Below are 27,955 nucleotides of genomic sequence, written 5' to 3'. Positions count from 1 at the left end.
TTGGATTGCGGGTTGATGGAGAGCCATTGTACACTCGGTACGAGCCTCCTCCTGGTCGGACGTGGGTGACAGAGTTTACTAGGCTCACCCACTTCGTGCCTGATGCCGCGGCCCAGATATCCGGACAGAGTCGGGTTCAGCTTAGTGCACTCTGCACTTATTTGGAGGGTCTGGATCCGGTTGGTAACGGCACCCCGCAGGACGATGTTGATCGTCATGCCCGTTTGTACCTGCTTATTATATTCGGGGGCATCTTGTTCCCGAATTCATCGGGTGCCTTTGTCAGTTTACGTTACTTGATTTTTTTGGAGCATCTGGATCGCTTGGGAGACTACAGCTGGGGCGGTGCTGTTTTGGCGTATCTTTACAGATGCCTGTGCCGAGCGTCTATTGGTGCTGTCAGAGATGTGTGTGGATTTTTTGCTCTTCTCCAGGTAATATTTAAGTTGCGTTCCTGTAATGTCAACAAACCTCTTGAAAGGAAGGGCGACTAAAAAATCATATTTTCTAATATCGCTTACAGTTATGGGCGTGGGAGAGGATGCTGCCTTTTCAGCCCGTACCTAGACATCACCTCGAGATTGACATGCCTTATGCGAGGAGGTGGACAGCGGGTTTTGACCGGGATGTGGATACGCACCACAGCATTCTTCCATTCCGGGACCAGCTTGATCACATGACGGATGATGCGGTAAAACTATTTAAATTTACATTAATAATTTAATTAAACGTCTTTTCTACATGGTGATCACTGATTTGTATTTATATGTTCTGCAGCTATTTATATGGACGTCGTACGTTGCTATATTAGATGGTTTGCCCCCCTTCTGTAGGGCAGGTCAGGGGGTTTGGAGGTCGCGGTGTCCATTGATACACCTGGACATCGTAGAGGATCACATGCCCGAGCGTGTCTTACGACAGTTTGGGCATACACAGAGTATACCCCCTGATGTCCGTCATGAGCTTCGACACTACCAGCGAGACGATCGGGCTGCCATTGATGATAATTTTTTGGCTTTCATGGATGTCCAGCTCCACCGTTGGGAGAACAGGTTGGGCACCTTAGCGGTGGTCGGCCATTTGACTCCCGTTGAGCATTACATGCGCTGGTACCATCAGATCACACGCCGATTGATCGGCAACCCAGCTTTGCGTCCCCCTAGGGATGTAGGATATTCAGCACTCGCGGGGCAGTACGAGGCATTGGTGAGTTGATCGTATTTAGATTTATCTAATTTCATTAATTGTTACGTTTTAAAAATAAACTTTTTTTATTTCTGTTAAACACAAATGCAGCTGGTGGCCATACAGCGTTTACGCATCTTGGGGTTAGAGCATATGCCTTACCCTGGGCTTGCGGGGCTTGCCGCGGAGATGGTTAGGATTTCCAAGGATGGTATCCGCCAGGTAGGCGAGATTAGGCGCATGGCGGAGCCTGTTCCGGAGGCTGAGTATCAGGCAACACCGGGGGCTCCCAGAGGCGGAGGCCGTGCTGGCATAGGACGCCGTGTTGCCGGAGGACGCCGTGCACGTAGAGGACGCGGCGCTGCTGCCGGAGGACCTGGTGGTGGAGGACTGGTAGATGAGGCGGATGAGGCCGATCCCATTCCAGAGGGCGTTCACGGTCTAGTCTATCCGCAGCCCTTCCAGGCCGGTGGCAGCTCACCTGGAGACTCACCTACGTTTACGCCGGCGCTCTTACTTGCTGAGATACCCGGGTCTTCATCACAGCCGAGCCATAATGCATACATGGAGGAGCGTGATAACGTTGATTGGGCGGCGTTACGCGCTTCATTAGCCGATGAGCGGCCTGTGAGGAATTCAGAGGGAGCCCGGATTCTTGACTTTGATGAGTTTTTGATCCCGGTTAGTATTTAAAATACATATTTGTTCATTTAAATTATTTATTTTAAATATATATATATATATATATATATATGTTATTCATTATTTAGTAATATTTTATATTTTTGGATTCGGCGCCAGCGGGGTCCATCAGAGCCACCCACTCAGCCTGCCGAGGCAGAGGTGTCTTCTCATGAGACTACCGAGGCGCATGTAAGTTTTTTACTTAAAACTAATTTTATTCAATATAAGGTCAATATTTAATATACATATTTGATCATTTAAAGTACTTATTATTTCATTTTTTTCATATTTTAGGATTCGGCGCCAGCGGGTCCATCAGAGCCACCCAGTCAGGCGTTTTCTCATGGGTCTGCCGAGCCAGCAGTGTCTTCCCATATGACTACCGAGCCACAGGTAAGCTTTTTATTAAAATTTATTTTATTCAATATAAGGTCAATATTTAATATACATATTTGATCATTTAAAGTACTTATTATTTCATTTTTTTTCATATTTTAGGATTCGGCGCCAGTGGGTCCACAGGAGCTGCCCATTCCGGAGCATTCTCATCAGCCTGCCGAGGCAGAGGTGTCTTCTCATGAGACTACCGAGGCGCATGTAAGTTTTTTACTTAAACTAATTTTATTCAATATAAGGTAAATGTTTATTTAATTTTTATAACCTTTACTTGGACTTCGAACAGCATCTCGTCCAGGAGACTACCTCATATTCACCATCACACCCATCTCAGGAGGCTACAGACCCATCTCAGGAGCCTTCTCAAGCGCCCGTTGACACACAGGTTTGATTAAATAAATAACGGTAATGTATTCAACATAAATAAGAAATGATACTAATATTTATATATTTTTCAGGTTCATCTTTCGGCGCCTGCGGTGGCGACTCCCGACGAGGAAGAGGTCCAGTTTCCAGACCCAGCTCAGCCTGAGGTTCTGAGCGTGCCAGCGGGACAAGATCCCAAGAAGAAGCACGTTCTAGTTAAGGGCGCAAGGGCTAGGGGAAGAGGAGATGATCATGACTTGGAGCGCCCGGTTATTAAGAGGAAAAGGGGCGACGGAGACGATGGCGAGGGCGGTGGGGATGGTATGAGCCTTAGGCCTAGGGATAGTCTCCGTCATACTACATATGGGACCCATCCTCGATAGTGTATATACATTAGTGTTGTACAATTTATCGTAAATATTATACATTTTTTGCATATTTATAAATATTATCATTAGTCTTTATTATTGATAATAAAAAAAAAACGTGACACATTCGAAATAAAGTTAAGCATTAATTTAAAAATAAGACGAAACCCTAAAAGATAAATAACTTAAAGCTAATGACTACAAGTCTTCAAACAAAAAAGGACTTCGAGCACTTTTCAACTATTAAAACGACAATTCAAAGTATCACGTATTCTTGATGTGTTGAATCTATTTTATTAATTGTACAAATATAACTAGAGTTCTATATAAAATATTGAAGTTTCGGAGTCTTAAAGCATGATTAATATACGGCTAAACTACGTAAAAAAGTTTTTATTACGTAATAAGGGAAGAATGGAAAGGAGAATTTGTGGTTATGTGGTGTCCTATAACGCAGTAAAATCATGCGTTATACGTTGATGCGTATTCCGTATAGCGCAGTATTTTACTGCGTTATAGGACTTAACGGGGCCGTCTCCGTTAGTACTATAGCGCAGTAAAATACTGCGCTATAGGTACTTCAGTAACTTTTTTTTTGTTGGGGCATTTTGGTTCAAAATGTTTTTTTTTGGAGTCATTTTGATTCCGGACCCACTACTATTTTTCCATCGCACTTTAGATTTCCTAAGCTGACTTTCATCACCACTTTAACTTTTCTAAAGTATAGTATAATTTGACATAATCTCTTTAAGCAAAAGTACAGATTTAAGTCCATGTTAATTAGATGTTATATGAAAATGTGTCTGCATCTTTTAGATATTAGAGCTGTGGTCGATCAATCCAATGACTAACTGGTCAACAGTATGAATTAAGGGGGTCATTTTGATAATTTAATTTAACTAAAAGGTAAGTTAATTTAGTTGACCGTTGTTTTAATCTCATGTCTTAAAATGTGAGTATGCTAATATTTACTCCCTCGGTTCATCCACTATGAACTTTGCACACTACTTAAGAAATAATAAATAAACTGCATATTTTATCATGATACTCATATTAATTGGCGTATAATTGTATTGGATTTGAAAAATGATTTGGAATGAGTAATTAATGCTAAGGGCAAAACAGAAGAAAAAATTATTTTTCTCTTGATATGCGAAAGTGCACAAGTAAAAGTGAAAATCTATTTTTGAAATAGTGGATAATTAAAAATAAAAGAAGGGAGTATTTATTTATTAGAAAAAGTCGCAAGAAAGTATAAAAGTGAAAAAGTTAATTACATGCTCACTGACTTGGTCTATTCGCCGCGCATAAAGAGTATAATATAATAATAATCCGTTAGGAATAGTGCACGCAATTGTGCCTCTCATTTGGAAACAAAATTTTAAGAGAAAAATAATGCAAACAAATATGGCACAAAACTTAACAAAGAAAAATCATCAGGCCACTGTACTGGCATAAAGGTAAAATCAGGTATCGAAAAAGATTTGGATATGAGCAAAAAAAAAAAAAATGGTTTGAAAGGGAGCAAATTAAATACGGCAAAAGAGGAAAAAACTCTTTTCTAAAAATTGGAGAGAAGTGCTTCAGAAAAATTAATAAAAGATATTGGTGACAAGTGTTTCAATAAAAGTTTAGAATTGGATGTTTGCTAATTTTCTTAATTAATGTCTAAATGAGTTTTGTAGTCAAATTGATCCTATGGAAAAAGATTATCTAGTTAACAACTTAACATAGGTTCTATACTATCATAAGGACTTTCTAAAAAACGTCATACGGAGCGTGTCATAAGATATATATATATATATATATATCGCTTTTGAATTTCAGGTGTTGTTAGGTATTTTTGAGGTTGCAAGATAGCTAAAATATGTTCAAATTTATAAAGTATGAGTATATTATTTTATTTTTCATATGAACTTGTGAATTGTGAAAGAAAAAAAAAATTGAGGGTAGAAGTCTGTGAGATTCAATTCTCTCATTTGACATGTCAATGCTCGTCAAAGAGTGTTTTTTCTTATACTAAAAGAAACATAATATTTTAAGATATTTGGTTTGGTCAATTGACCTGCATATGAAATTAATATAGAAAAAAGCATAAAACCTATTCAGAGAATAATCTCTTCCTAAATAAGACTCTTTAATGACTGATGTTATTATTGTGTTATCAAAGAATTTTAATACGTAATTCAAGTTCTATTTTCCATGAATATTAGAATGTCCTGTTAAAATTGTTCACTAGCAATAAATCTTATTTCTCTTAATGGTTTTTCAAATAAGGTGGCTCGTGTGAAGTTATAGCTGGATTGTGTGAAGTTATCGAAATAGCTTCAGAATAATGTTATTTCGTATAATTTAATCGTTAATAAAATAATTAATTCGCTAACGTCTTGCAAACAAAAATGATCAAGTTGAGTAATACATTTTAGTTATAATAGGAAATCTTTTTTTATCTAATATTTATACTTTAGATATATACTTTCTTGTTGAAAAAAATGAAGAATTTTGATTGGTTAAGGTTTAGGGCGTTGCACTATTATTTACCATATTAGTCCCATTATTTTACAGATAATTTAATTAAGATGTTAAGGTGTATGTTTAAAACCAATCTTTGGCTGATTATATTGAGGTTTATCTTGCCGTGACACAATCAAATAACAAAAGTCTAAAATGTGAGCTTCAGGTGATATTTTGCCTAACTATCAAAGAAGAAATTACACGAAGAAAAAGAAACTACATATCTATATTATTTGCCGTGAACATTACCAACTTGAACTACAAAATTGCAACTAGGTTGAGGTTGTTGAGACCTAGAAAACAAGAGTTTAACGTATAGTACAGATAAGATGGTCTATAGAAATGTTACACTATTAACAACATAATTTTATTTATTGTAATATGCAATCTCCTTATTTTCGAAATTATAAATCACATATTCTATGGACGGTTATCACTTATCTATAGACTAGCCATATATTGCCGTGCGATGCACAAGCCGAATATATTTATTCACTTTAATTAGTCAGTCTTTAAGATTTGTATTTTATAAATAACTTTTAAAAATTTGTCATAGTCATGACAATAAAAGTTTTTCATCAATGTGAAAAAGAAAATTAGTAAGAAGGTGGGGGAAAATTAATATTTAGATTTTAGATTTTTTTCTTTTAAATTGTTTAATATCTTATATGTATACCGACAAGTTGATATCCATCTCAATCAATTAATTGTTCAGATTCAAATGTAAGAACCATTGTTGTATATGTTGGATTTTTTAAAAAGCAAAACTAATAAAATATTTTTATTAAATTAATTAAAAAATATGAGGAAATAAATGTGTCGGATAATTAAAATTGAAGTGCATACTTCTATGGAATAAATATTAAGTACTATGACATGTTAGAAATGTGATATGTTATATCGTAAAACACCAAATTTTAATTCTGAAATGAAAATATAAAGTAATACATTTTATAAATGTAAAGAAACAATAATCAGAGAATGCAAAGGAGAGTAAGATAAGCAAAGTATTGACAAAGAAGGAAAACGGGGATAAAAGCAATTGTCTACGTTAACATATGAAGAGAAAGGAATTTTTCGTCTTATTTTACTCTTCACATTAATTACTTATTTTCAATTCATTTTCTAATGCTATTGAGACTATACACCAATAAATATGGATATTATGATAAAATATATACTTCATTTATTAAGTCTTAAAGAACGTGATAAGAGGGAGTGACTATTATCCCCGTTTTTCTTCTTTCTTAATACTTTAAACGTGAAAAGAGAACGAACAATAGCAATGCAAATTTGTACCAAAAGTTATATAAATTGCACACTTTAATCAACTAGTTTTTATCCCATTTAGACATTTGTCATAGTCTCTCTCCAATAGACTATTTTCAAGAACATTTATTAGAAAGGGTTAATTTTATTTTGATTTTATAAATGAACAAGTAATTTGGACACACACATATTATATTTTTCAAGAACGCGAAAAGTCAAGAGTGAACAAGTAAAAGTGTACGGAGGAAATAAATGTGTAGGAGAATTAAAATTGTAGTGGATACGTCTATGGAATAAATATTAAGTACTATGACATATTAGAAATGTCCACGTGTGATTAAAAAATAGTTTGGTAAAGTGTACAAGTTATATAGCTTATGGTACAGGCATTCATTGCGTGTACAATTTGTGAAGCTTTTGGTACAAGTTTGGGCAGCTGTGTTCGTACCCCCAAGCCACTTATATATATTAGAAACATGGGAAGAAAATAAATATTCAGCAAAAACGTGAAAAAGTCAAAAGTGAATAAGTAAAAGTGCACGGAGGAAATAAATATGTGTTGGAGTATTAAAATAGAATTGCACACGTGTATACATGAGAAGAGAATAAATATTCAGTACTATGACATATATCCACGTGGGATTTATTAATTCTGAAAGAATGTGAAAAGTCAAAAGTGCACGGACGAAATAAATTTGTGTAGGAGAATTAAAATTGAACTGCATATGTCTATACATGAGAAGAGAATAAATATTCAGCTAGAACACGAAAAGTCAAAAGTGAACAAGTAAAAGTGCATGGAGGAAATAAATGTGTTGGAGAATTAAATTTGAAGTGCATACGTCTATACATGAGAAGGAAATAAATATGAAGTACTATGACATATGTCTACGTGGGATATAAAAATAGTTGGATAAAGTGTACAAGTTATATAACTCATGGTACAAGCATTCATTGCGTGTACAATTTGTGAAGCTCATGGGAAGAAAATAAATATTCAGCAAAAACGTGAAAAGTCAAAAGTTAACAAGTAAAAGTGCACGGAGGAAATAAATATGTGTCGGAAAATTAAAATAGAAGTGTACATGTGTATACATGATAAGAGAATAAATATTCAATACTATGACATATATCCACGTGGAATTTATTAATTCTTAAAGAATGTGAAAAGTCAAAAGTGAACATATTAAATTGCACGGACGAAATAAATTTGTGTAGGAGAATTAAAATTGAACTGCATATGTCTATACATGAGAAGAGAATAAATATTCAGCTAGAACACGAAAAGTCAAAAGTGAACAAGTAAAAGTGCATGGAGGAAATAAATGTGTTGGAGAATTAAATTTGAAGTGCATACGTCTATACATGAGAAGGGAATAAATATTAAGTACTATGACATATTTCTACGTGGGATATAAAAATAGTTGAATAAAGTATACAAGTTATATAACTCATGATACAAGTATTCACTGCGTGTATAATTTGTGAAGCTCACTGTGCAAGTGGGGATAGCTGTGTTCGTACCGCCACAGCACTTATATATAATGAAGATGAAGATATCTTGGTGAGCTGATATATACTCAATTACTTTATTTATTGTCATTCTACTTTCAAGAGTTACACATGTAATAAGTTTGGAGAAAAAATACATATCGAATAGTAAGCCTGTTGCAAAGTTCACGTGGTCAATTGCAGCATGTAAAATTTGGAAGATAACACAGTATCATTCTTCTTATGGAATTAATGCAATGACAAGTTAATCATTAGGTTAGTCACAAATTAAAACTAGATGCGATCAAGCTAGTGGGCAAATTAATAGTGGGATTTCCTACATAATGGAAGAGAGAGTCTTAAGGGATAACAAGGAATATATATTGAAGGGAAAGTCCATGAGATCAAACGTAAATATTTTCACGAGGATTTGCAAACGCCATACAATATGAGAGCTTCAGAAATAAAGGAAGACTTTTAAAACTTGTGGTCTAAAATAAATCATAGATATTTTTGTGTGACTAAAAATCATTTCACTAAAGGTAAAAAAAAAAATACTCCGTCCATCCCATATTCTTGTCCACTTCCTTTTACATGGTCTTTAAAAAATCATAAATAAATATGTACTTTTACAAAATTATCCTTATGTCTCTCCAATAAAATATACTCTAATTGATATTGGTTACTTTTAAAAATAATTAATGTTAAGGTTAAAATAGGAAAACTTTAATTAATTGTATTTTGGTTTGTAAATGGACAAGTATTTTGGGACGGATAGTTTTAGTAATGTGGACGGCTAATATGGGTTGGAGGGAGTAATTTTAAAGTTGAATTTTTCATAAATATAGAAATGTGTTATTTTTTTATATCGATTAAAAAAAAAGAGTGTCATATAAATTGGGGCTAAGTGAATTTTTTTTTGTTTTTGTTTTTGGGCATAGTGATGAAACAAGTGGAGTGTTAATAATGTCAAACTCATTTGCTGCTGATTTGATTGGGTTGTTTGAATTACAAGCCAATCTCGCTTATCTTGTACACTTAGCACGCTCGTATTGACAAATTAATGTTGACTAATCATACCCCTAGTCTGATACATGGGATGATACCATTGGCTGCTTTGTGTAATTTAATAGGTGGAATTGGCTTATGCTTTAAGAATTAAGATAGACTATTAGCCATTTGAGTTTTGGGCTAGTGAATGGGCTCAATTTTTGGAAGTCAGCTCAATAGACAGCCCAACTAAAGCTGAATGGCCAATTTGGACGATTGTTCTTCATACAGACAGGTCTTTAAATTTTATCGCCACAATTCGCTGGTCTTTAATTTTTGTCCTTCACTTTAAAAGGTGATCGAAAATATCCTAAGATTTTGGGTTTGAAACTGAGTAGAGTAAAATCTATGCCTATTCGGGCGAAGTTACATAAAACCTATGCCGGAGGCGGCATACTTTATCTTGTAAGGCAGACTTTTAGTTATGCCTTAAGGAAAAGTTTACCGCATAAGGTAGACTTTTTGCAAAACCCTTGCCTTGCGAATATTTTTTTTTGACTGAGCGGGAGTTCGAACCCAAAATCTCAGGGTATTTTCTGCCGCTTTTTTAAGCGAAAGGCTAAAATTAAAGACCAGCAACTTGAGGGACAAAAATTAAAGACCACCCAGAAGAAGCACAATCCACACAAAAAATATAAAGTTGAATTTTAAATCATTTTGTATTTAGGCAATTCATCTTGCTATCAATATGGAATTGACATTTCTTGAATCTAAGAATTATATAAACTTAATATGAAGTTTAATCTTGAGATTATATATCTATAAATATGTCAAAGTATATTTGAAAAGTTGAAGAATTTTCTTTAAACTCAAATTGTTTGATCTTGAAGTTCACTCAGATAAAAAGTTAGTTTGTGAGTTGTGACGGAATGAAAATCATTATTCCACTTGATATTCTTCAAAAAATCAGTTTTCTAACCTTAATTTTTTTATTACAAGTTGAAGTTGGAATAATGACTAAACTTATAAAAACAAATATATTAATATACAAGTAATAGTTGATAATTTGAACTGCCAAAGACTGTAGTCAGATAATAAGTGCTCCTAAGTTATGGAAATGACATCGTCCATAAGCTAGCGTATCACCATAGATCTTGAATCAGATTTTGACAATTTACCTTTATACATTTGTTTGGCCATAAAATTTGATCAAATTGTATCTTCAAAATATTTTCAATTTTCAAAAACTGGCTCAGACCAACTTTTGGAAGAAATTTCATTTTCATTCACAAACTTTAAATTTTTCCCGGTAAAATGCATGTTTAAACACAACTTCAACTTCCAAAAATCACAATTTCAAAAACTCAAAATTTTCAAATTTCAACTTCAAATTCTATTACCAAATGGGAGCTAGGTAATGAGACTTTTAGGGATCGTTTGGTACACAAACTAAATTATCCCGAAATTATACTTCTAGGATTAATTTATCTTATTTGGAAGGTTGGATAAAATAATCCCATTCTTGATGGGATGAGGTCGGATATCCCAAAATTAAGTTTGAGTTTCATTTTATACTTTGTTTGGTAAAAGGTATTAATTTATCATTGGATAAACTCATACCTTCTACCAAACAGAGTATAAATCTCATACCTTCTACCAAACAGAGTATACATTAAACTCAAATTTGATCCTGGATTCCTTAAGTGCGAATACGAATTAACTAAGCCTCAGAGCGCATCTGTCCCAATTTATATGGTACACTTTCTTTTTCAGTCTGTCCCAAAAAGAATGATACATTTACATATTTAAAAATGATCTAACTTGAAACTTCTCATTTTATACTCAATGGTTTAGAGCCACACAAATATTTATAACATGTTGTAGACTATAAATTTCAAAAGTCTTACTTTTTTATTTATTTCGTATCTCGTCAAATTGTATCACATAAATTGAGACGGAGGGAATAGTAATTATTTGCAAATGATATATGAATCCCAAAGCCTAGTAGTTATTTTTTGCTGTCCACATACATGAGAAAGAAGACAAAAATCAATACAAATTGCAAGAAAATATCTATTTGCTAATGGCAACTTGGCAAATGCCCATTGAACCTCACAGGGTTTTAGCAAAGGTTTTAGTTTCTATAAACTTCACTCACTTCAAACTTTCTTCCATTTAAGTTTATACCTTATCCTCTTTCATCCACCATTAAAGGCTGGCTTCCTCAACTTCATATTCTCCAAGCCCAACATCTCAATGGAGAACCCAAAAACCCCCCCAAAAGAGCCCAATTTTCACGTTATTCACAATTGAGGAGTAAATGTGCTTAGCAGGACATTAGAAGGACCAAAATTAGAATTTTCCAATAATTGAGAGACTAAAAGTATTATTATCCCTATTAATATTTAGTTTAAGTTTATTATGGTTGTTTGGTAGGATGTATTAGAGTAAATAGTACATAGCAAACCATGGTATTAATAATATAAGGGTTATTAATACATGAAGAAACATTGTTAAAGACATAACTCTTCTTAATACACCAAACCATAAATAATGTCAGCATAACTTATCCCTACATTACTAATTCTAACGTTACTAATACACCATATTCAATACTACTCTTATACACCCTCAGTTGGGAAAACAAGTTATCCCACGATTATTTATCCACCCTCCCACAAAGATAAAATAATACTATAATCTCGGAATAAAATTTCGGAATTAATTATATCGCAATTTTATTCCAACCAAATATGGAATAAACTCATTTTAAATTTAATGATGAGATTATTTATCCTTCTGCCCAAACTAGCCCTAATGTTTTAATTTAACCGTTTATGCACAAGGATATCAAACTACTTTTATTTTTTTGCTGTCCACATACATGTGTAAAAAGACAAAAAGAGCAATTACAAATTGCAAGAAATATCTATTCCTCAAGGTTTTAGAGAGGTTTTATATGTTTTTGTAAACTTCACTTCAAACATTTCTTCCATTTTAGTTTACCTTATCCTCATTTTCTTCTCTTTTTTCATCCCCACCATTAAAAACTGGCTTCTTCAGCTTCATATTCTCCAACTCCAACATCTCAATGGAGAAACCAAAAATCCCAAAACAGCCACAAGTTTAATCACATTCACAATCAAGAATTCTTGAAATTATCTCAAACTTGTTCATTTCCAAGAACTCTGAAATTACCTTCTATTCAACCACCAATTACTGTTCATTCTGAAGCAGTAACTGTATCCACTGATGATAATTTAACTGAAAATCTTGAAGAATTAGTGAGTTTGAAGAAAATACCAAATGGGGTTGCTAATAAAAGAGTTTTTATTCAAGACCCAACTTGGGTTTCTTCTCTTTTTATGAATAGTTTGTTTGTTAGAGCTAAACAGGTACTGTTGAGATATATAGTATTATTATTAGTTGTGCATTTAGATATATTTATGTGATGTATTTTCCTTTTTAGTATGTTAAAAAAGAAGGCATGTGATGTACTTTCCTTTTTAGTATGTTAAAAAAGAAGCGTGGGATGTACTTTCCTTTTTAGTATGTTAAAAAAGAAGGCATAATACATAAACAGGACCTCAAACTTGGCCGCAGCCGACAAGTGTGCTCTTCAGCTTTGGGTGTGCGCAGGTAGACACCTCAACTTCGAACACCTGTCGTGACACATAAATTCTGGAGGTGTCTAGATGATTATTTTGTAAGTTGGAGTGTTTAACTGACAAAGTGGAGAGTAGACTAAAGTTGGAGGGCATACTTGCCAGCTGCGGCTAAGTTAGAGGGTCTGTTTATGTATTATGCCAAAAAAGAATGATATATTTCTGTATTTAGATACTCCTTCCGTCTCAATTTAAGCGTTTTAGTTTGACTAGGCATGGAGTTTAAGAAATAAAGAGAGACTTTGACTCTTGTTGTCCTAAATTAATGATATATACAACGTACTCAAAAGTCTTTTGAGTCTTGTGGTTATAAATAATTGTCAACTTATTAAATATAGAAAGAGACACTCTTTATGAGACAAACCAAAAAGAAAAGTAAAACACTTAAATTGTGACGTAGGGAGATGATTTATAGCCAGACAATTAACTATGACTTATTTTAGTCTGCAAGTTTCAAAAGTCAAAGTGCATCGCATAAAAAGGGATATATGGAGTAGTGTTTATTCTAAAATGATTCTTTATTCAATTTAATGAAGATTTGCATTGAATATATCATTGATTTGTTTGTGTGTACTTTTACTTATATAGTATATGATTTCCATCAGGTACAAGGGGTGAGAAGGGAGTTTAGGGAAATCGAGAGGAGGAGAAGGTATGCTATGTTAAGGAGGAGGCAAATTAAGGCGGAAACCGAGGCGTGGGAGCAAATGGTAGAGGAATATAGGGAATTGGAAAGGGAAATGTGTGAGAAGAAATTAGCACCCAATTTGCCTTATGTTAAGAAATTGTTGTTAGGTTGGTTTGAGCCGTTGAGACAAGCTATAGAAAAGGAGCAAAATGCTGAGATGACTCAGAAACATAGAGCGGCTTATGCACCGCATATTGATACTTTGCCTGCTGATAAAATGGCTGTGATTGTGATGCATAAGTTGATGGGATTGTTGATGATGGGTGGTAAAGAAGAGAGGTGTGTTCAGGTGGTTCAAGCTGCAGTTCAGATTGGCATGGCAGTTGAGAATGAAGTGAGTGCTGCATTTTTTTTTTTTTTTTTAATTAAATGTTGGGCATGTTTTTTGCCCCCTTTGTTTGTCTTAGTTTGATTGTTGCACAGAGTTTAAGAAAGTAAAGAACGAGTTTTGAATCTTGTGATCTTAAATTGATGATATGTAGAATGAACCAAAATGCCCTTTAATCTTGTGACCTTAAATATGCCATGTGGGATGTTGTAATTAAAGAGTTGCCAAATTGGGAAAGATTAAAGAGACATTCTTTTCTGAAATGACTAAAAAGGAAAGTAAGACAATCAAAGTGAAATGGAGTGATTACACTATTATGTATCACAAATGTATATCTTTTGTATATTATACATTAATATGCAAAAAGTATACATTTACTGGCTGTTATTTTGGTGAGCGGCTATTTATGTCAATTTCTCTTTTTTAAATGTTGGTCCTGTTTGTTGCCCGCTTGTGACTTTGTGTTATATTATGCATCTGACTTTGTGTTATATAAATTATGCATCCGAATTATGTTTCTTGAAGAATGTTTTGTAATGAAGTATGCTACAATAGTAACTAAAGAGATGCTTTTGCATGTTACATTAAACGTTTGGAATGTATAAGGTATAATTACATATGAAATTTCCAATCTCGATGAATACAGTGTTGTCAAAGGCGCACCTAAAGCACACTTAAGCACTGAAGCGAGCTGCAAAACATGTTGAACGCTTGGCTTGGCTTAGCGAATGCTTCAGTGTCGTCATCAAGGCTCTAAGATATTCTTTTTCTTGCCAATGAGTGTAATTGTGAAGAGGCGATACTAAGTAATTGATATCTCATTTTATCATAATTTTTTTCAACTTCATTGTCCATATATTTGTTGTTCATGCTTATTATTATTAGTCTTGGACGGCACATACGTATTTGTATTTTTTCTCCATTTGCGCCTTTCTTCATTAAAGACCACACTCTATATGCGCTTTGCGCTTAACAGACCTAAGATCTTTTTTGCGCTTTTTGCCTTTGATGCCACTGGATGAATAACAAAAAGAAGTAAAAGTGAAAGAAAAATAACTATTAACCAAGGATCTACAGATTTGAATACGGACTATTTGCATGATATCTACTCAAAAAAAAGAAAGACAAACTACTCTGTACTTATCGAAAAGATTATTTCTAGACTCTAGAGATATATGTGGTTTCATTTAGGAGACTAATTCTTCAAATTGTCCAAGGGACTAGATAATGAATCCTCACCTCTTTGCAAGTTATTGTTTAACTGACAACTATGAGGCATGAGATGTCGCTGTGCTCCGAGAAGTTAGTTGAATTTGTATTAGATCTGTCATCAAGCTCGTATTGTTTCTGATAGCAAGTAAAAGCTGCTAGCTCGTTTCCTTTTTATAAGAACTTAAATGCTTCATTCTTCAGTAATTATGAATAAGAAAAGCTGGAAGTATCCGTCATTTCTGATTATAATTTATAGCCTGTTACTTTAATGGCTCTTCATTCACCTTTCAGTTGGTTATGAAGGTGTTGAGTGGCTCAGGTTGCGCTGCTCAATGCTAGGAATCCTGCCAAAACCATTTCTTTTTAATGTATGTGCTTCCCTCTAACTCCCTGATTTGTTTCTTTTTTTATTTAGCTAGTTTTGTACAATTAACTGTTTTCTTATCATGCAACCTCTTTAAATAGTATTTGCCTGTTTAGGGAACTTACATAGCTAAGGATTGTCCTGTTGTTTGGAGTACTAGTGCTATTACGGGGGGTAAACAGTAATTTTCACTTTAACCCAATGGTATGTCAAAGATATTTAAATTGACCTTATCAATGATATTTCTCAGGTTAGGATTCATAATTTCATGGAGAAAACAAAAAAGCACCAGAAACATATGACTGGAGCTCAAAGTCAAGAAGATATGAGTAGGGAGACAATGATTCTAAGAAAACGTGTCAAAAGCTTAATTAAAAGGAATCGAGTATTTGAGGTGAGAAAGCTGATTAAAAGTGAAGAACCCGAGTCTTGGGGTAAGGACACGCAGGCTAAGGTTTGTTATTTAGCAACTTTGTTCTCTAAGAGCTACTATTGGCTGACCTTTTTTCAGTAAAAATCTTATCTTAGTGACTGCTTTTCTGAATCTCCTGCAGTTAGGATGCCGTCTTTTAGAATTATTAACAGAGACAGCGTATGTGCAACCTCCAGTGGATCAGTCTGCTGATACTCCTCCTGATATTAGACCTGCATTCAGACACATGTTCAGAATTGCTACAAGAGATCCAGGGTCAGAGCATCTTCCTTTTCTAATAGTCATATCCTAAAGTAGCATAATGTTTGTCTTCTTCTTAAAAAAAAAAAAGAAAAAAAAAAGAGGAGTCTAGAGTAGTGTACCAGACTGCTATATCATGCCATAACACATAGTCTGTTTGGCCATGCTTAAATCTGCTTATTTTGAAAAGTACTTTTTGTGAGAAGTGCTTTAGGAGAGTAACAGTTTGTGTTTGACTAATCAATTTGAAAAACACTTTTATCAATATTAGAGCAGTACTTTGTGCTTAGCTAATGTTTCAAAAGCTCTTATAGGGAAAACCTACTTTTTAGCTCATGAAAAACAGCTTCTGCTACTACTCAAAAACACTTAATTTTTCCTAAAAGCTTGACCAAACATCTCACCTTTCTAAAATAAGCATTTTTTGAAATTATAAGCACTTTTTTGCAGTTATCAATTTTTTTTTTTAAATAATTATAAGCACTTTTGGCTTCTCAGAAGCTTTGGCCAAACAGGCTAAAAATCTAACAAAAGAAACTGTTTTGGTGATAAGCTGTGTGTAAACTCTGATCCTTAAACGAAAACATGCCAAAGCAGCAGTACCTCGTTGATTTATCTAGGATGAAGTCCACGTAATAAAAAAACATGCTCCTAGGTGTTGCCTTCCAGATAGCTCATGTCTTATTTTTCTTTTCACAAAATTGTTTGTTGTTCTTGCAGGAAGAGCATTGTCAAGAAGTATGGTGTCATAGAATGTGATCCCTTGGTAGTTGTGGGAGTTGACAGAACAGTATGTTATTCAAACTTCTTTTGTTTTAATCATATCCATATTTCACTATGAGTGTATAAGTATTCAGTTTAGTTTATTTTATATAGCTTTAGCCACCCTGAGTAAGAGGACATGTACTGCAACCCTTTTTGTTGTATATAAGCTAGTAGGTCTTGCTGGATTCTATTTTTTTTTTTTTTTTACTTGTTAAAATGGATAGCATGTTATCTCTGCCAGTCAAAGGTTTTGAATCAGAAAATAAAGAAATATCAGAGACTTACTTGACTGTTTAGTGACTCTATTATGCAGTTGATGATGTGACATTGTGCTTCAGGTTTCTAATTTGTACTTATTGCAGGTTAAACAAATGATGATTCCTTACGTGCCTATGTTGGTGCCACCCAAAAAATGGAGAGGGTATAATTCTTTTTCAGCTTTTAGCGATAATGTCTCCACGATTCTTTGTTAGGTTTTGGTAGTAGTTAAGAGGATTAAATTTGTGCAAGAACTCATGGTGTATATTGGAAAATGTAAATAACGCTGAATCAGTGTTACAAATGTTAGAAGCCCTACAGGATTAAAAGGGGCATACTTTTTTTCTGCTTTGCTTCTGAGCCGAGGGTCTTTCGGAAACAGCCTCCCTACCAAGGTGGGGGTAAGGTCTGCGTACATTTAACCCTCCCCAGACCCCACACTGTGGGATTCAACTGGGTATGTTGTTGTTGTTGCTTCTGAGGATATTGTACTGTTATGATAGCACACTTTTTGCGCTAGTTTATCTATAAAATGACTTTACCTTCCCAAAAAAATAAAATTATGTTAGAACATGATCACTGTCTTCAGTCAAGAGAAATTTTATTGGGACTTAACTGGCTGGCAATTTGTATCTCAGGTATGACAAAGGCGGATACTTGTACTTGCCTTCGTATTTGATGCGAACTCATGGATCTAGGAGGCAACAAGATGCTGTAAGAAGTGTTCCTACGAAACAAATGCAGCAAGTTTATGAGGTGAAGTTTGATTCTTAATGCGTCAAATTCTTTCAATGTATGAAGCCAATCCAGTTGTGCAACGTAATGCGAGTTGTGCTAAACCCTTCAGTCTTATTTAGTTGTAAAGATAATGTTTATCATAGTTCATGTTCATCTGTTGCCTGTGATGTGTCGGAGCTGAATATTTAGAAGGATTTCAAATGCTTCAGGTTGCCTAACAAGTTTGATTTTATCAATTCTGCTATCTACTGGATATAACTGTTTATATTCTTCAGCTAGTAGTTCTGGCTGGGAAATGAGATGCCAAGGGATAGGTAATAGCTTGTTTGTAGTTAACTCTCTTTGATCCTCAAAGATTTTACTCCCTCCATCCCAATTTATCTGAAGGTGTTTGATTGGGTACGGAGTTTAAGAATGAACGGAAGAGTCTCGAAACTTGTAGTCTAAAATAAGCCATGGATATTTGTGTGGCTATAAATTTTCTCGTTAAGGGTAAAATGGGAAGTTTAAAGTCAAATTGTTACTAAATATAGGGAGGTGTCATTCTTTTTGGGAGTGACTAAAAAGGAAATAGTGTCACATAAATTGGGACGGAGGGATTATCTAATATCTTTGTAGTATTTCTGATCTTGACTCAGTAACACTCACATCATATTTGTGAAAGTGTCATTGATAGGTCACATAAACTCTCCAAACAGACCTGCTAATCACTGTTATCTCTTTCAGTTCACCAACATGTAATTGCTTGCTGATTTTTCTTATTAAGTGCATAACATAGTACTTTTACAAGTACTTTGAGTAATGTAACTATTATTCTTAGTTTTGCAATCTCTGCAAAATTCAATGGTCATAAGAGATGCTGATAAAATTTGCAATGCACTAATATTGGAAGTGTGTAATATTTAGATGACTCATGGATCCTACAAAAACATAGATTGGGTTATTAGCATAAACACTTGTAAACCATCTCCAAAATCTGAGATGATATTAGATTTCTGCATTTGCTCAACATGGGCTGTAAATATGTTGCATAGATTCTTTTACCAAAACTCATTTAGTACCAACAGCGATTCACTATGTCCATCTTGGGGCTGCTGCTAATTAACTTGCTTCATATTGTGCTCTAATAGACAGCTCAGCAGATACTCTAAGAGGTTACCTGTATATTAATTTTTTCCGCACTCATGCAGGCATTGGATACCTTGGGAAGCACTAAATGGAGAGTGAATAAAAGGATACTTAGTGTGGTTGAGAGTATTTGGGCTGGAGGAGGAAATATTGCTGGCCTAGTGGATCGCAAAGATGTAAGAAAATACTTTTGATGTTCCTTATCAAAAAGAGAAAAAAAAATGATGTTCTAATTTTGTTTTTCTGTTCAGCTTCTACTTATAGGTATCTGAATTCTTTTACCATGTTACGTGGAGATGGAGCTGAATTTCAATATTATCTTTGTCAATACCAGTCTGCTTAAATGCCATTTAATCTTCTTACGTGGCTGATCCTAAAAGTTCTTCTTGAAGTTTCTGCCCCCTATGATTGTCCAAAAAAATTACACTATACTTCATATGTTCATATGCTTAGTGTGTTATCTGTTATGCTTAATATTTTCAGTTCTCTTAAGGAGCCGTTTGGCCATGAGAACTATTCACTTTTTTCCGGAATAATTTTTCACTTTATTTCAAATCAATGTTTGGTTATAAATTTTCGAAATCCAACTTGGAGTTGGACTCCAAACCTGTTTTCCAAATCCATCTTCATAAATCCCAAAATAAAGTGCTCAGTTCTCGCCTTTGCAAAAAGTATAACCAAACACAACCCCATCTTAAACTCCAACTTCATAAAATCTAAATAAAGCGAATAATATTTGGGGTCTATGGCCAAACTCCTATTTAGATTTCTGTAAAGACATTCAGGTGGCTATGAAATTTCAAATACTTGCTATAGGCTGTGTTTGATTGCAAGAAATTGTTTATTATTAGGTTCCCATACCAGAGTTGCACTCCGATGATATAATGGAAGTGAAAAAGTGGAAATGGAGGGTGAGAAAATCCAAAAAGATCAACCAAGAGTTGCATTCCCAACGATGTGACACGGAGCTCAAGCTTTCAGTTAGTCTTCTTGTTTGGACTATTCTTCCTTTTTTTACTTTTTGGGTTTAGGACTGGTTTTTAAGGGGGGGGGGGGGGGGGGGGGGAATCCTGCTGCCTAAAAAAGTAACGCAAACTGCTCAACCTTTGCACCTAGGTCTAGGTTTTTGTCGTCTTGACAGAATCATAACTCATTTATTACTTAATGGACTCTTGAGGGTTTTAACAATTTAAAACTAGATTTAGCATTTATAGCCTGTTTTGCCAACCTTCTCCAAGGATAAAAGTGTTTTTTTTTTTCCTTCCAAAAGAAGTGCTTCTTTTTCAAAGTTGAGGTGTTTGGTCAAGCTTTTAGGAGAGGAAAAAGTGTTTGTTGAGTAGAAGCAGTAGCTGAAAAAAGTAGCTTCTCCCCAAAAGTATTTTTTCAAAAATCAAATTTTGAAAAAAATACACTATACACTTAGAAGCACATTTTAAAAACCTAGCCAAACACAAATTGCTGCTCAAAAGCATTTTTCAAATTGATTAGCCAAACACAAACTGCTTCTCACCAAAAGTACTTTTTAAAAAAACACTTTGGGAAAAAGTACTTTAAAAATAATACTATGATTTTAGAAGCTTGGCGAAACAGGCTATTAGTTTCCACATGTGCACGCTTTGCATGTTTATTTAGGAGTAAATTCTGAGCAAGCTTTCTTTGGACTAGGTTGCTCGGAAGTTGAAAGACGAGGAAGGATTTTATTATCCTCACAATCTTGATTTTCGAGGACGTGCATACCCTATGCATCCTCATTTGAATCACCTAAGCTCTGATCTCTGTCGAGGAATCCTTGAATTTGCTGAAGGGCGACCATTAGGAAAATCAGGATTGCGTTGGCTGAAAATACATTTAGCAAGTCTTTATGCAGGGGGAGTAGAGAAGCTCTGCTATGATGCACGCATTGCATTTGTAGAAAACCACCTTGATGACATATTAGATTCAGCAAACAATCCTTTAAATGGAAATCGATGGTGGTTAAATGCTGAGGATCCTTTTCAGTGCTTAGCAGCTTGCATGAACCTATCAGAAGCTGTGAAAAGCTCGTCACCACATACTGTCATCTCCCATCTACCTATTCATCAGGTAGAGTACTTACATCATTACATTTTTATTTTCTGTTCAGTTCCCTTTTTTTCTGTTTTGGTGTGTTGGTTAAAGAATGTAAAAAAGTTAATCTGTAGATAAAAATAAGATAAGTTCCACTGCAAGAGAATAAAAATTGAAACCCTTGAATCTCGAAAAACAAAAATAGCAGGCCTTGGACATGTTAACAATTTTCGCTTCATTCTATTGTAGGATGGTTCATGCAATGGCCTACAGCACTATGCAGCTCTGGGAAGAGATAGTGTATGTTTGCTTTTCTATTTCATCTTTGTGATTGTTTAACCTTGTTTTGATTCTGATTTCTTCTGATTAGTGAATTTTAGCTTGTTCTATGATGTTTATCTTCTGTGCAAGTTTTCTGATATGCTAGATAAACTCTTTATGCCATCTTCTGAGGTTGTGTAACTTTAACAGATGGAGGCAGCAGCAGTCAACTTAGTTGCTGGAGAGAAACCAGCTGATGTTTATACAGAAATTGCTTTGAGGTATATTTTTTGAAATTAAAAAGAAAAAAAAAGAACCAAGCTCCCTTTTGTGGAATTTAGGTTAAGCTATTGTTTTTGATATTTTGACCAATGAACCTACTCATTGCATTTTTGAAAGGCTACAAATCTTTAGCGATCATTATTTATATTTTTATTGTCATAACCTACATCAACTGTGTAAAAGTTATCTACCCCAGAAAGAACTTAAAGTATAACAAACTGGACGTATTTATATTTTTTGGAGTAGTCTCCGTCCCCTTGATTTCTTTTGGCGCACACAGAAAGTTCCTTGTTGTATAGATGATTGGGTGGAGTTTGTAAAGAATTATATCTTTTTGTAGATTCTTTACCATGTGTACGGGTACACAGCCAGTTTGGCCATGTTTATGAATGAAAATATGAAGTCTCAGTGAGATTGAAGTTGGTCCTGAAAAATATTTGCTAAGTTTACTTCACGTTAGATGGAACTTCAGGAGGAGAATGGGATATTGCCGTTCTAAATGTGTGATTAATGTCCATACCTGACATTAGATGTAAGGGATATGATGCTCACTATGAGACAAGGATATCTTGTTCTACCTGCATTTTCTTTCTAAATTAATCAACATTCAAGTGCACTGTTCAACAACAACATACCCAGTGTAGTCTTACAAGTGGGATGTATGCAAACCTTACCCTTACCTTTGTGGGGTAGAGTGAAATGCACTGTTCTACTTATCAAAAAAACAATCAGTAAACATATTCATCTTAATGCCTCTCTGGTCAACTTGTCAAATTTTTAAACCACTAATATATTTGTGAGAATCTTTTATATTTTGGTTCCACTAGTGATTGTTGAAGACAACTATTGATTGCAGGGTTGATCATATTATCAGAGAAGATAGCACCAAGGACCCTGCAACTGATCCCAATGCTTTACTAGCCAAACTCTTAATTGGCCAGGTTATCTATCTTTCTATCTTATCAGTAGAGCTAATAGCACTTTTGGCCCCTCAATTATTGATACATTCTAATTTAGTCCTTGTGATATCCATCTATGAACATTTAACCTTCAATTACTTGATATGTGCACTTTTGATCCCTTTGCTTGAAAATATTCACAAATTTCCGGAATTACTAATTGTTCCACCATTTAATTACTCATGTGTTATGTTAAGCTTGTATTGTTATCTCGTATTTTAGGATAATCGACTTCTAAAAATAATCCAAATACAACATGTTTCCTGCATAAAGGGACCCAAAACACACATTTTAGTTAATTGGAGGTTAAATGTGTTGGATCATATATCTCAAGGACCAAAATCATAATTTACCAATAACTGAGAGACCAAAAATGTTATCTACGATTGTAGCTTCTAGTTTTTGAAATTGTACCAATTAAAACATTTGGTGATGTGGAAACTTTCAGGTTGACAGGAAATTGGTGAAGCAAACAGTAATGACCTCAGTATATGGTGTTACCTATGTCGGGGCACGTGAACAAATCAAAAGAAGATTGGAGGAGAAGGGTCTTATTGATGATGATAGGCTGCTATTTACTGCATCTTGCTATGCTGCTAAAGTAAGTACTGATAGTCTAGTCTAATATTATAGGAAGCTACTCGCAGGTTTCTATTACCTAGTCATATATTCTAAACGTAGGTCACTCAATCTACTTGTTCTGCTTTTCTATTAATCTCTACGAGTTGAGCTTAAATGAGGAAACATGGTCAGTGAGGAGTAATATAGCTGACCAAACTTGTTTAGGACTGACGCGTAGTTGTTCTTGTTGTTTGATTTAACCAACACGTACCTCATACCTGCATGGACAAGATGCGGAAGGATTTCATAATTAAAAGTTTTAAAAGGACATAGTTATTTTAACCAGGCTATTGCCTATTATTTCTTTCAGTATGCATGCATTCACTAATTTTCACAAGACGTGATCTGTAAGGCGAGATGGACCTTTTCTTCCAAAGTGTCTTGCCTTCATTAATGGGATAAGGTTGGGAAAAGAGGGATTGAAGAAATCTTGGTATTTTATTTTTTCCCCCCATACCATAGACCGAGAAAAAATTGTCCTAAGAGCTTACTTTATCAAAGGAAAAAAAAAAGGAGGAAAATTGCCCTAAGGCCTTTGACTAGCCATTGTGAAGACTAAACTGATTCAGCTTTATGTTTTGACTATATATCTGTTCTTGTATTTCCCGTCAGGTGACATTAGCTGCTCTGGGGGAGTTATTTCAAGCTGCACGTGGAACAATGACTTGGCTTGGTGACTGTGCTAAGGTCCATACCACTTCACCTACCATGGGCCCTCCCCCTCCCCTAATGGTTTTTAATAAGGATTTTCTTGACTTTCTAGCTTTCTTGTTTTCAATTTATTAGCTATTTGATGTTATTGAATTACAAAATACTGTACTAATTCTAATTGCAAAAAGGTTGATAAAATGATTGAACAACATGCAACTCAATTTAAATAAAACTTGCTGGCTATTATTGGAGTATAGGATGCTAACATGTACCCCCAGTTCTCTTTCTTGAACGTTTTTTGTTGGATAATAAATCCTTAAACAAGTTCACTGACGAAGCAAAAAATGTTAGCCTATCCATTGCCCTCCGATGGCCATAAGGTAAATTGGGACTCACCTTTGGGGCCGGTCCACTGATATTGCTAAGAAATCTGAAGTTCCAAGTGAAACCGTAAATGGGATAGTCCCGTCTGTAAATTCTGTAAACCCGAAATGGCGAAGCCATATGTAGTGAATCAATGAAAAGGAAGATGTGAGTTTAGAACTAACGGAGTAACATCGAATGTACTGTCACTCGAACATACTTCATATATCAAAATTTTTTGAAAAAACAAAAGCTAGTTCCCTTGGAAATTTCCGCAGGGGGAATTGTAATTGGTGGTTACATAGGGTAATCTCGAAACTTGTTTGGACTTCAATGGTTTAACTATTAACATTTAACAGGTGATTGCTTCAGAAAATCAGCCAGTACGATGGACGACTCCACTGGGGCTCCCTGTTGTACAACCTTACTTTAAAACTCAGCGGCATGTTGTAAGTGCTATTATAATCAAGTAACAGCCATCTGATTAATAGCCTGTTTTGTCAAGCTTCCAAACTTTGCTTATTTCGAAAGGTGCTTTGTGTTAGAAGTGCTTCTATAAAAAGTACTTTCGGACAGTTGCAGTTTGTGTTTGGCTAATCAATTTGAAAAACACTTTTTCCGATGTTAGAGCAGTACTTTGTGCTTGGTCCAAAAGTGCTTTTTGGGAAAAATACTTTCTCTAGCTTCTGAAAATCTGCTTCTGCTACCACTCAAAAGCACTTATTTTTCCCTATAAGCTTTGGCCATACACCTCAACTTTCTAAAATAAACACTTTCTGAAGGAAAAAAAAAGTACTTTTGGGTTTTGGCTTCCCAGAAGCTCAGCCTAACAGGCTATAAGTCTGCTCCTTGAAAAGTTGTTTTCCTTTTATTCGAGGGGGTTCTTAAATTGTTTTGCAAGTTGATTTTACATGTTATCATCACCAATAATAAACTTGCCAATTAACAGTTAGAAGGGTAGGATTTTGCTTCATAGGATTTTGCATACATTCAGGAGGCATGACTTGAATAATTCATGTGACACTTTTAAGAAATTGTCTTACATAATGATCTTTTTTCAACTGCATGATATGTCTTGAATGAAGGTCAAATTTTTCTGTTCGACTGGGAAAGTATTTTCAAGTTTCTCCCTGAGCACAGAAGTCCTATTTAGAACTATTTGCCACGAATTTCAAGTTACTCATGCAACATCTATTTTGTGCTAATACTTTATTCCATGTATCTGTAGATAAGAACTTCTCTTCAAGTTTTGGCTTTGCAGCGTGAGGGTGACACAGTAAGTAATACTTTTTTTTGAATGCTTTTGTTTTTTCCCTGTTAAGATTTTATTTCTAAATGTGATGCCTATTTTATATTGCAATGTTGAACCCTAGGTTGAAGTCAGGAAACAGAGAACTGCTTTTCCTCCAAATTTTGTGCACTCACTGGATGGTTCACATATGATGATGACTGCTGTTGCTTGCAGGAACACTGGACTACAATTTGCAGGTTTGCCTGCCCTTTTCTTTCTAATGATATCTGATACTACATAGTTGAGCTTTTGACCACTTATATGCACATGTATGCATCACTACATACAATTTACAGAAGTTGAAAATTGTTTCTTTTAACTCAACTGTGGAACGGTTTCCTAAATTTAAGTCCTTTTTGAATGAAGAAAGGTTTTGTTGTCAATAAACTTCAGTAATGTCGGACTTTTGTTTCAGAATATCTTGATGTTGAGTTGGCTTTGCCAATTGAAAGAGAAATGTGTAAATTTTAACATAGGGTGCTTTCTCGCTCAAGTTTCTGAATTAGATAATCTGGCCTGAAGGAACGTATCGTGATAGTCGTAAAAGTTCATCATTTGTTGGAATTTTTTTCAGTTCCCCGTACTCTCTGTAATGCTCCCACCATGGGCAGATCTAGGTAGAAGGAAGAGGGTTCATCCGAACCTCGTTGGAAAATTACAGTGTGTATATAGGGTCAAATTTATGTTATATATATATATATATATATATATATATATATATATTTTAAATGTTGAATCCCCTTGGCACTAGCCAAAAGCTTAGCTCAACGGTAAAGGGGGTTCAAGGACGGGTTCAATTCTCGCTAACCACATTTCTAGTCTTTTTAGCTTTAGGCGTAATTAATTTTTTTGAATCCTCTTGGTAAAAATCCTGCCTCCGCCGCTGGTTCCACCCATTGTCCACTTTCTATCACGGTGCTACCACATAACATGCTACCAGTATGTGAAAAATGATACTATATTTAATGATTCTCTTTTGTTATTTAGATGTAGGATTCTCACTCCAGGCAAAACAAACTCATATGGGCAAACTTAGCTGAAATTTATGTTGATAGGTCATTTGTCGAATATAAAGACGAATTTTAGGACTTGCAGAACTTGCGTTAAAGTTCATTTACTTGCTGTTCTTTTAAAGCATTGGTCTTGTTTAATATCAATTTTTCTTAAATTGAGAATATTTATCAAAATCCTAACCTGTTGTAGGGGTACATGATTCCTTCTGGACTCATGCTTGCGATGTTGACCAGATGAACAGGATACTCAGGGAAAAGTTTGTGGAGCTGTACAGTATGCCTATTCTTGAAGATGTAAGTATGTTAAAAGTGAAGTTTCCTTTCTAGCACAAACGTGTTTCAAGAGCTCCCCGCTTCTCTTTCTCAAGCTGCTCTTATTATGGTGTACATGAAAGCTTGTATCTTGTTTGCAGTTGCTTGAAAGCTTCCAGGAATCATATCCAGCATTGACATTTCCCCCTCTACCAAAAAGAGGTGATTTTGATTTACGGGAAGTTCTCGAGTCACCCTACTTCTTTAATTGAGAACTGATAGCATTGGAACAATGCAACCCTTCTGTCAAAATGCTACATTTTTCCTCTGAAACAAGCATGAGGCTTTTATGCGAGGATGATTGCTAGACCTGTATTCGGATGAAACATGAGAGCTTTATTTCGCTCTTGCACTGACCCTTCTCAAGTATTCCATGTTCTTCATGGCCAGGCGCCTAAAGCAAAGCGAAACAGTTAGCAGCTTAGGAGGTTTGCAGTACCATTTCACGTACTGCATGAGATCATGCACGATTTCAAACTTCCAGCAATGAAAATCCTGACTAGGCCATGCGCAATATTGAAGATGTGGCATCCATCTGTGCAGGCTTTGGAGCTGAGAGTACACAGCCATGTATATTAGTTCAGTTTCTTGTAGGTGTGTTGTACAGATATCTTGGAGCAAATTGCAACTTTTCTAGTTTAGGATGGAGATAATTAATGGTGTTCTTAATATGTATAGGCATAGAAACTAGGAAACTGTTGTATCTATCACAGGAAAGAGAGATATTTGTGCTTTTTCAAATTGAATTCCAATCTTCTATATAAGAAAGATGTATTATCACTATCATGATTACAGATTTTCTGGAACTTAAGATAATCAAAGATGTGAGAAATTCAAACTAACATATAATTAATCAATTCCATTCTACTAAAAGAAATATTGCCAACCACAGATAATTTGGTTAGAGGAAAAGACAACAAAGAATTTGTCTATTGGCGATCGATCTACAAGTCTTCAATACTCTTTTCTATATAGACCTGTATACATGATAAGGTTTTCATTTGTTGCACCTCATCTCACCATCCCGGAGAATATAGATCCACCTGATCGATGAACATTGAATTTGATTGAAGA

The 27,955-nt window shown here is 34.9% G+C and overlaps 1 protein-coding gene and 1 long non-coding RNA gene across 2 annotated transcripts; both read left to right on the top strand.

The window, feature by feature from the left end:
• Window positions 1–2,163: 2,163 nt before the first annotated feature.
• On the top strand, window positions 2,164–2,613 carry LOC132602060 (uncharacterized). The gene is made up of 3 exons (XR_009567584.1): window positions 2,164–2,262; window positions 2,368–2,466; window positions 2,552–2,613. It is a non-coding gene; the product is annotated as an uncharacterized LOC132602060 (long non-coding RNA).
• Window positions 2,614–12,310: 9,697 nt separating this feature from the next.
• LOC132602927 (DNA-directed RNA polymerase 3, chloroplastic) lies at window positions 12,311–27,664 on the top strand (the record flags this gene model as incomplete). Its single annotated transcript, XM_060315743.1, has 20 exons — window positions 12,311–12,658; window positions 13,534–13,950; window positions 15,771–15,974; window positions 16,075–16,208; window positions 16,914–16,983; window positions 17,321–17,379; window positions 17,855–17,972; window positions 19,145–19,258; window positions 19,934–20,062; window positions 20,748–21,164; window positions 21,378–21,428; window positions 21,600–21,670; window positions 22,528–22,612; window positions 23,079–23,231; window positions 23,864–23,938; window positions 24,625–24,714; window positions 25,494–25,541; window positions 25,639–25,753; window positions 26,760–26,863; window positions 26,983–27,664. Coding segments are annotated over 20 exons (2,913 nt in total), but the record flags the coding sequence as incomplete, so codon positions are not given.
• Between the last annotated feature and the right edge of the window lie 291 nt (window positions 27,665–27,955).

The sequence above is a fragment of the Lycium barbarum genome, chromosome 7 (assembly GCF_019175385.1).
Source record: "Lycium barbarum isolate Lr01 chromosome 7, ASM1917538v2, whole genome shotgun sequence".
Lineage (NCBI taxonomy): Eukaryota > Viridiplantae > Streptophyta > Magnoliopsida > Solanales > Solanaceae > Lycium > Lycium barbarum.
Note: the sequence above shows the minus strand (reverse complement) of the source record. Positions and strands in the feature narration are given on the sequence as shown.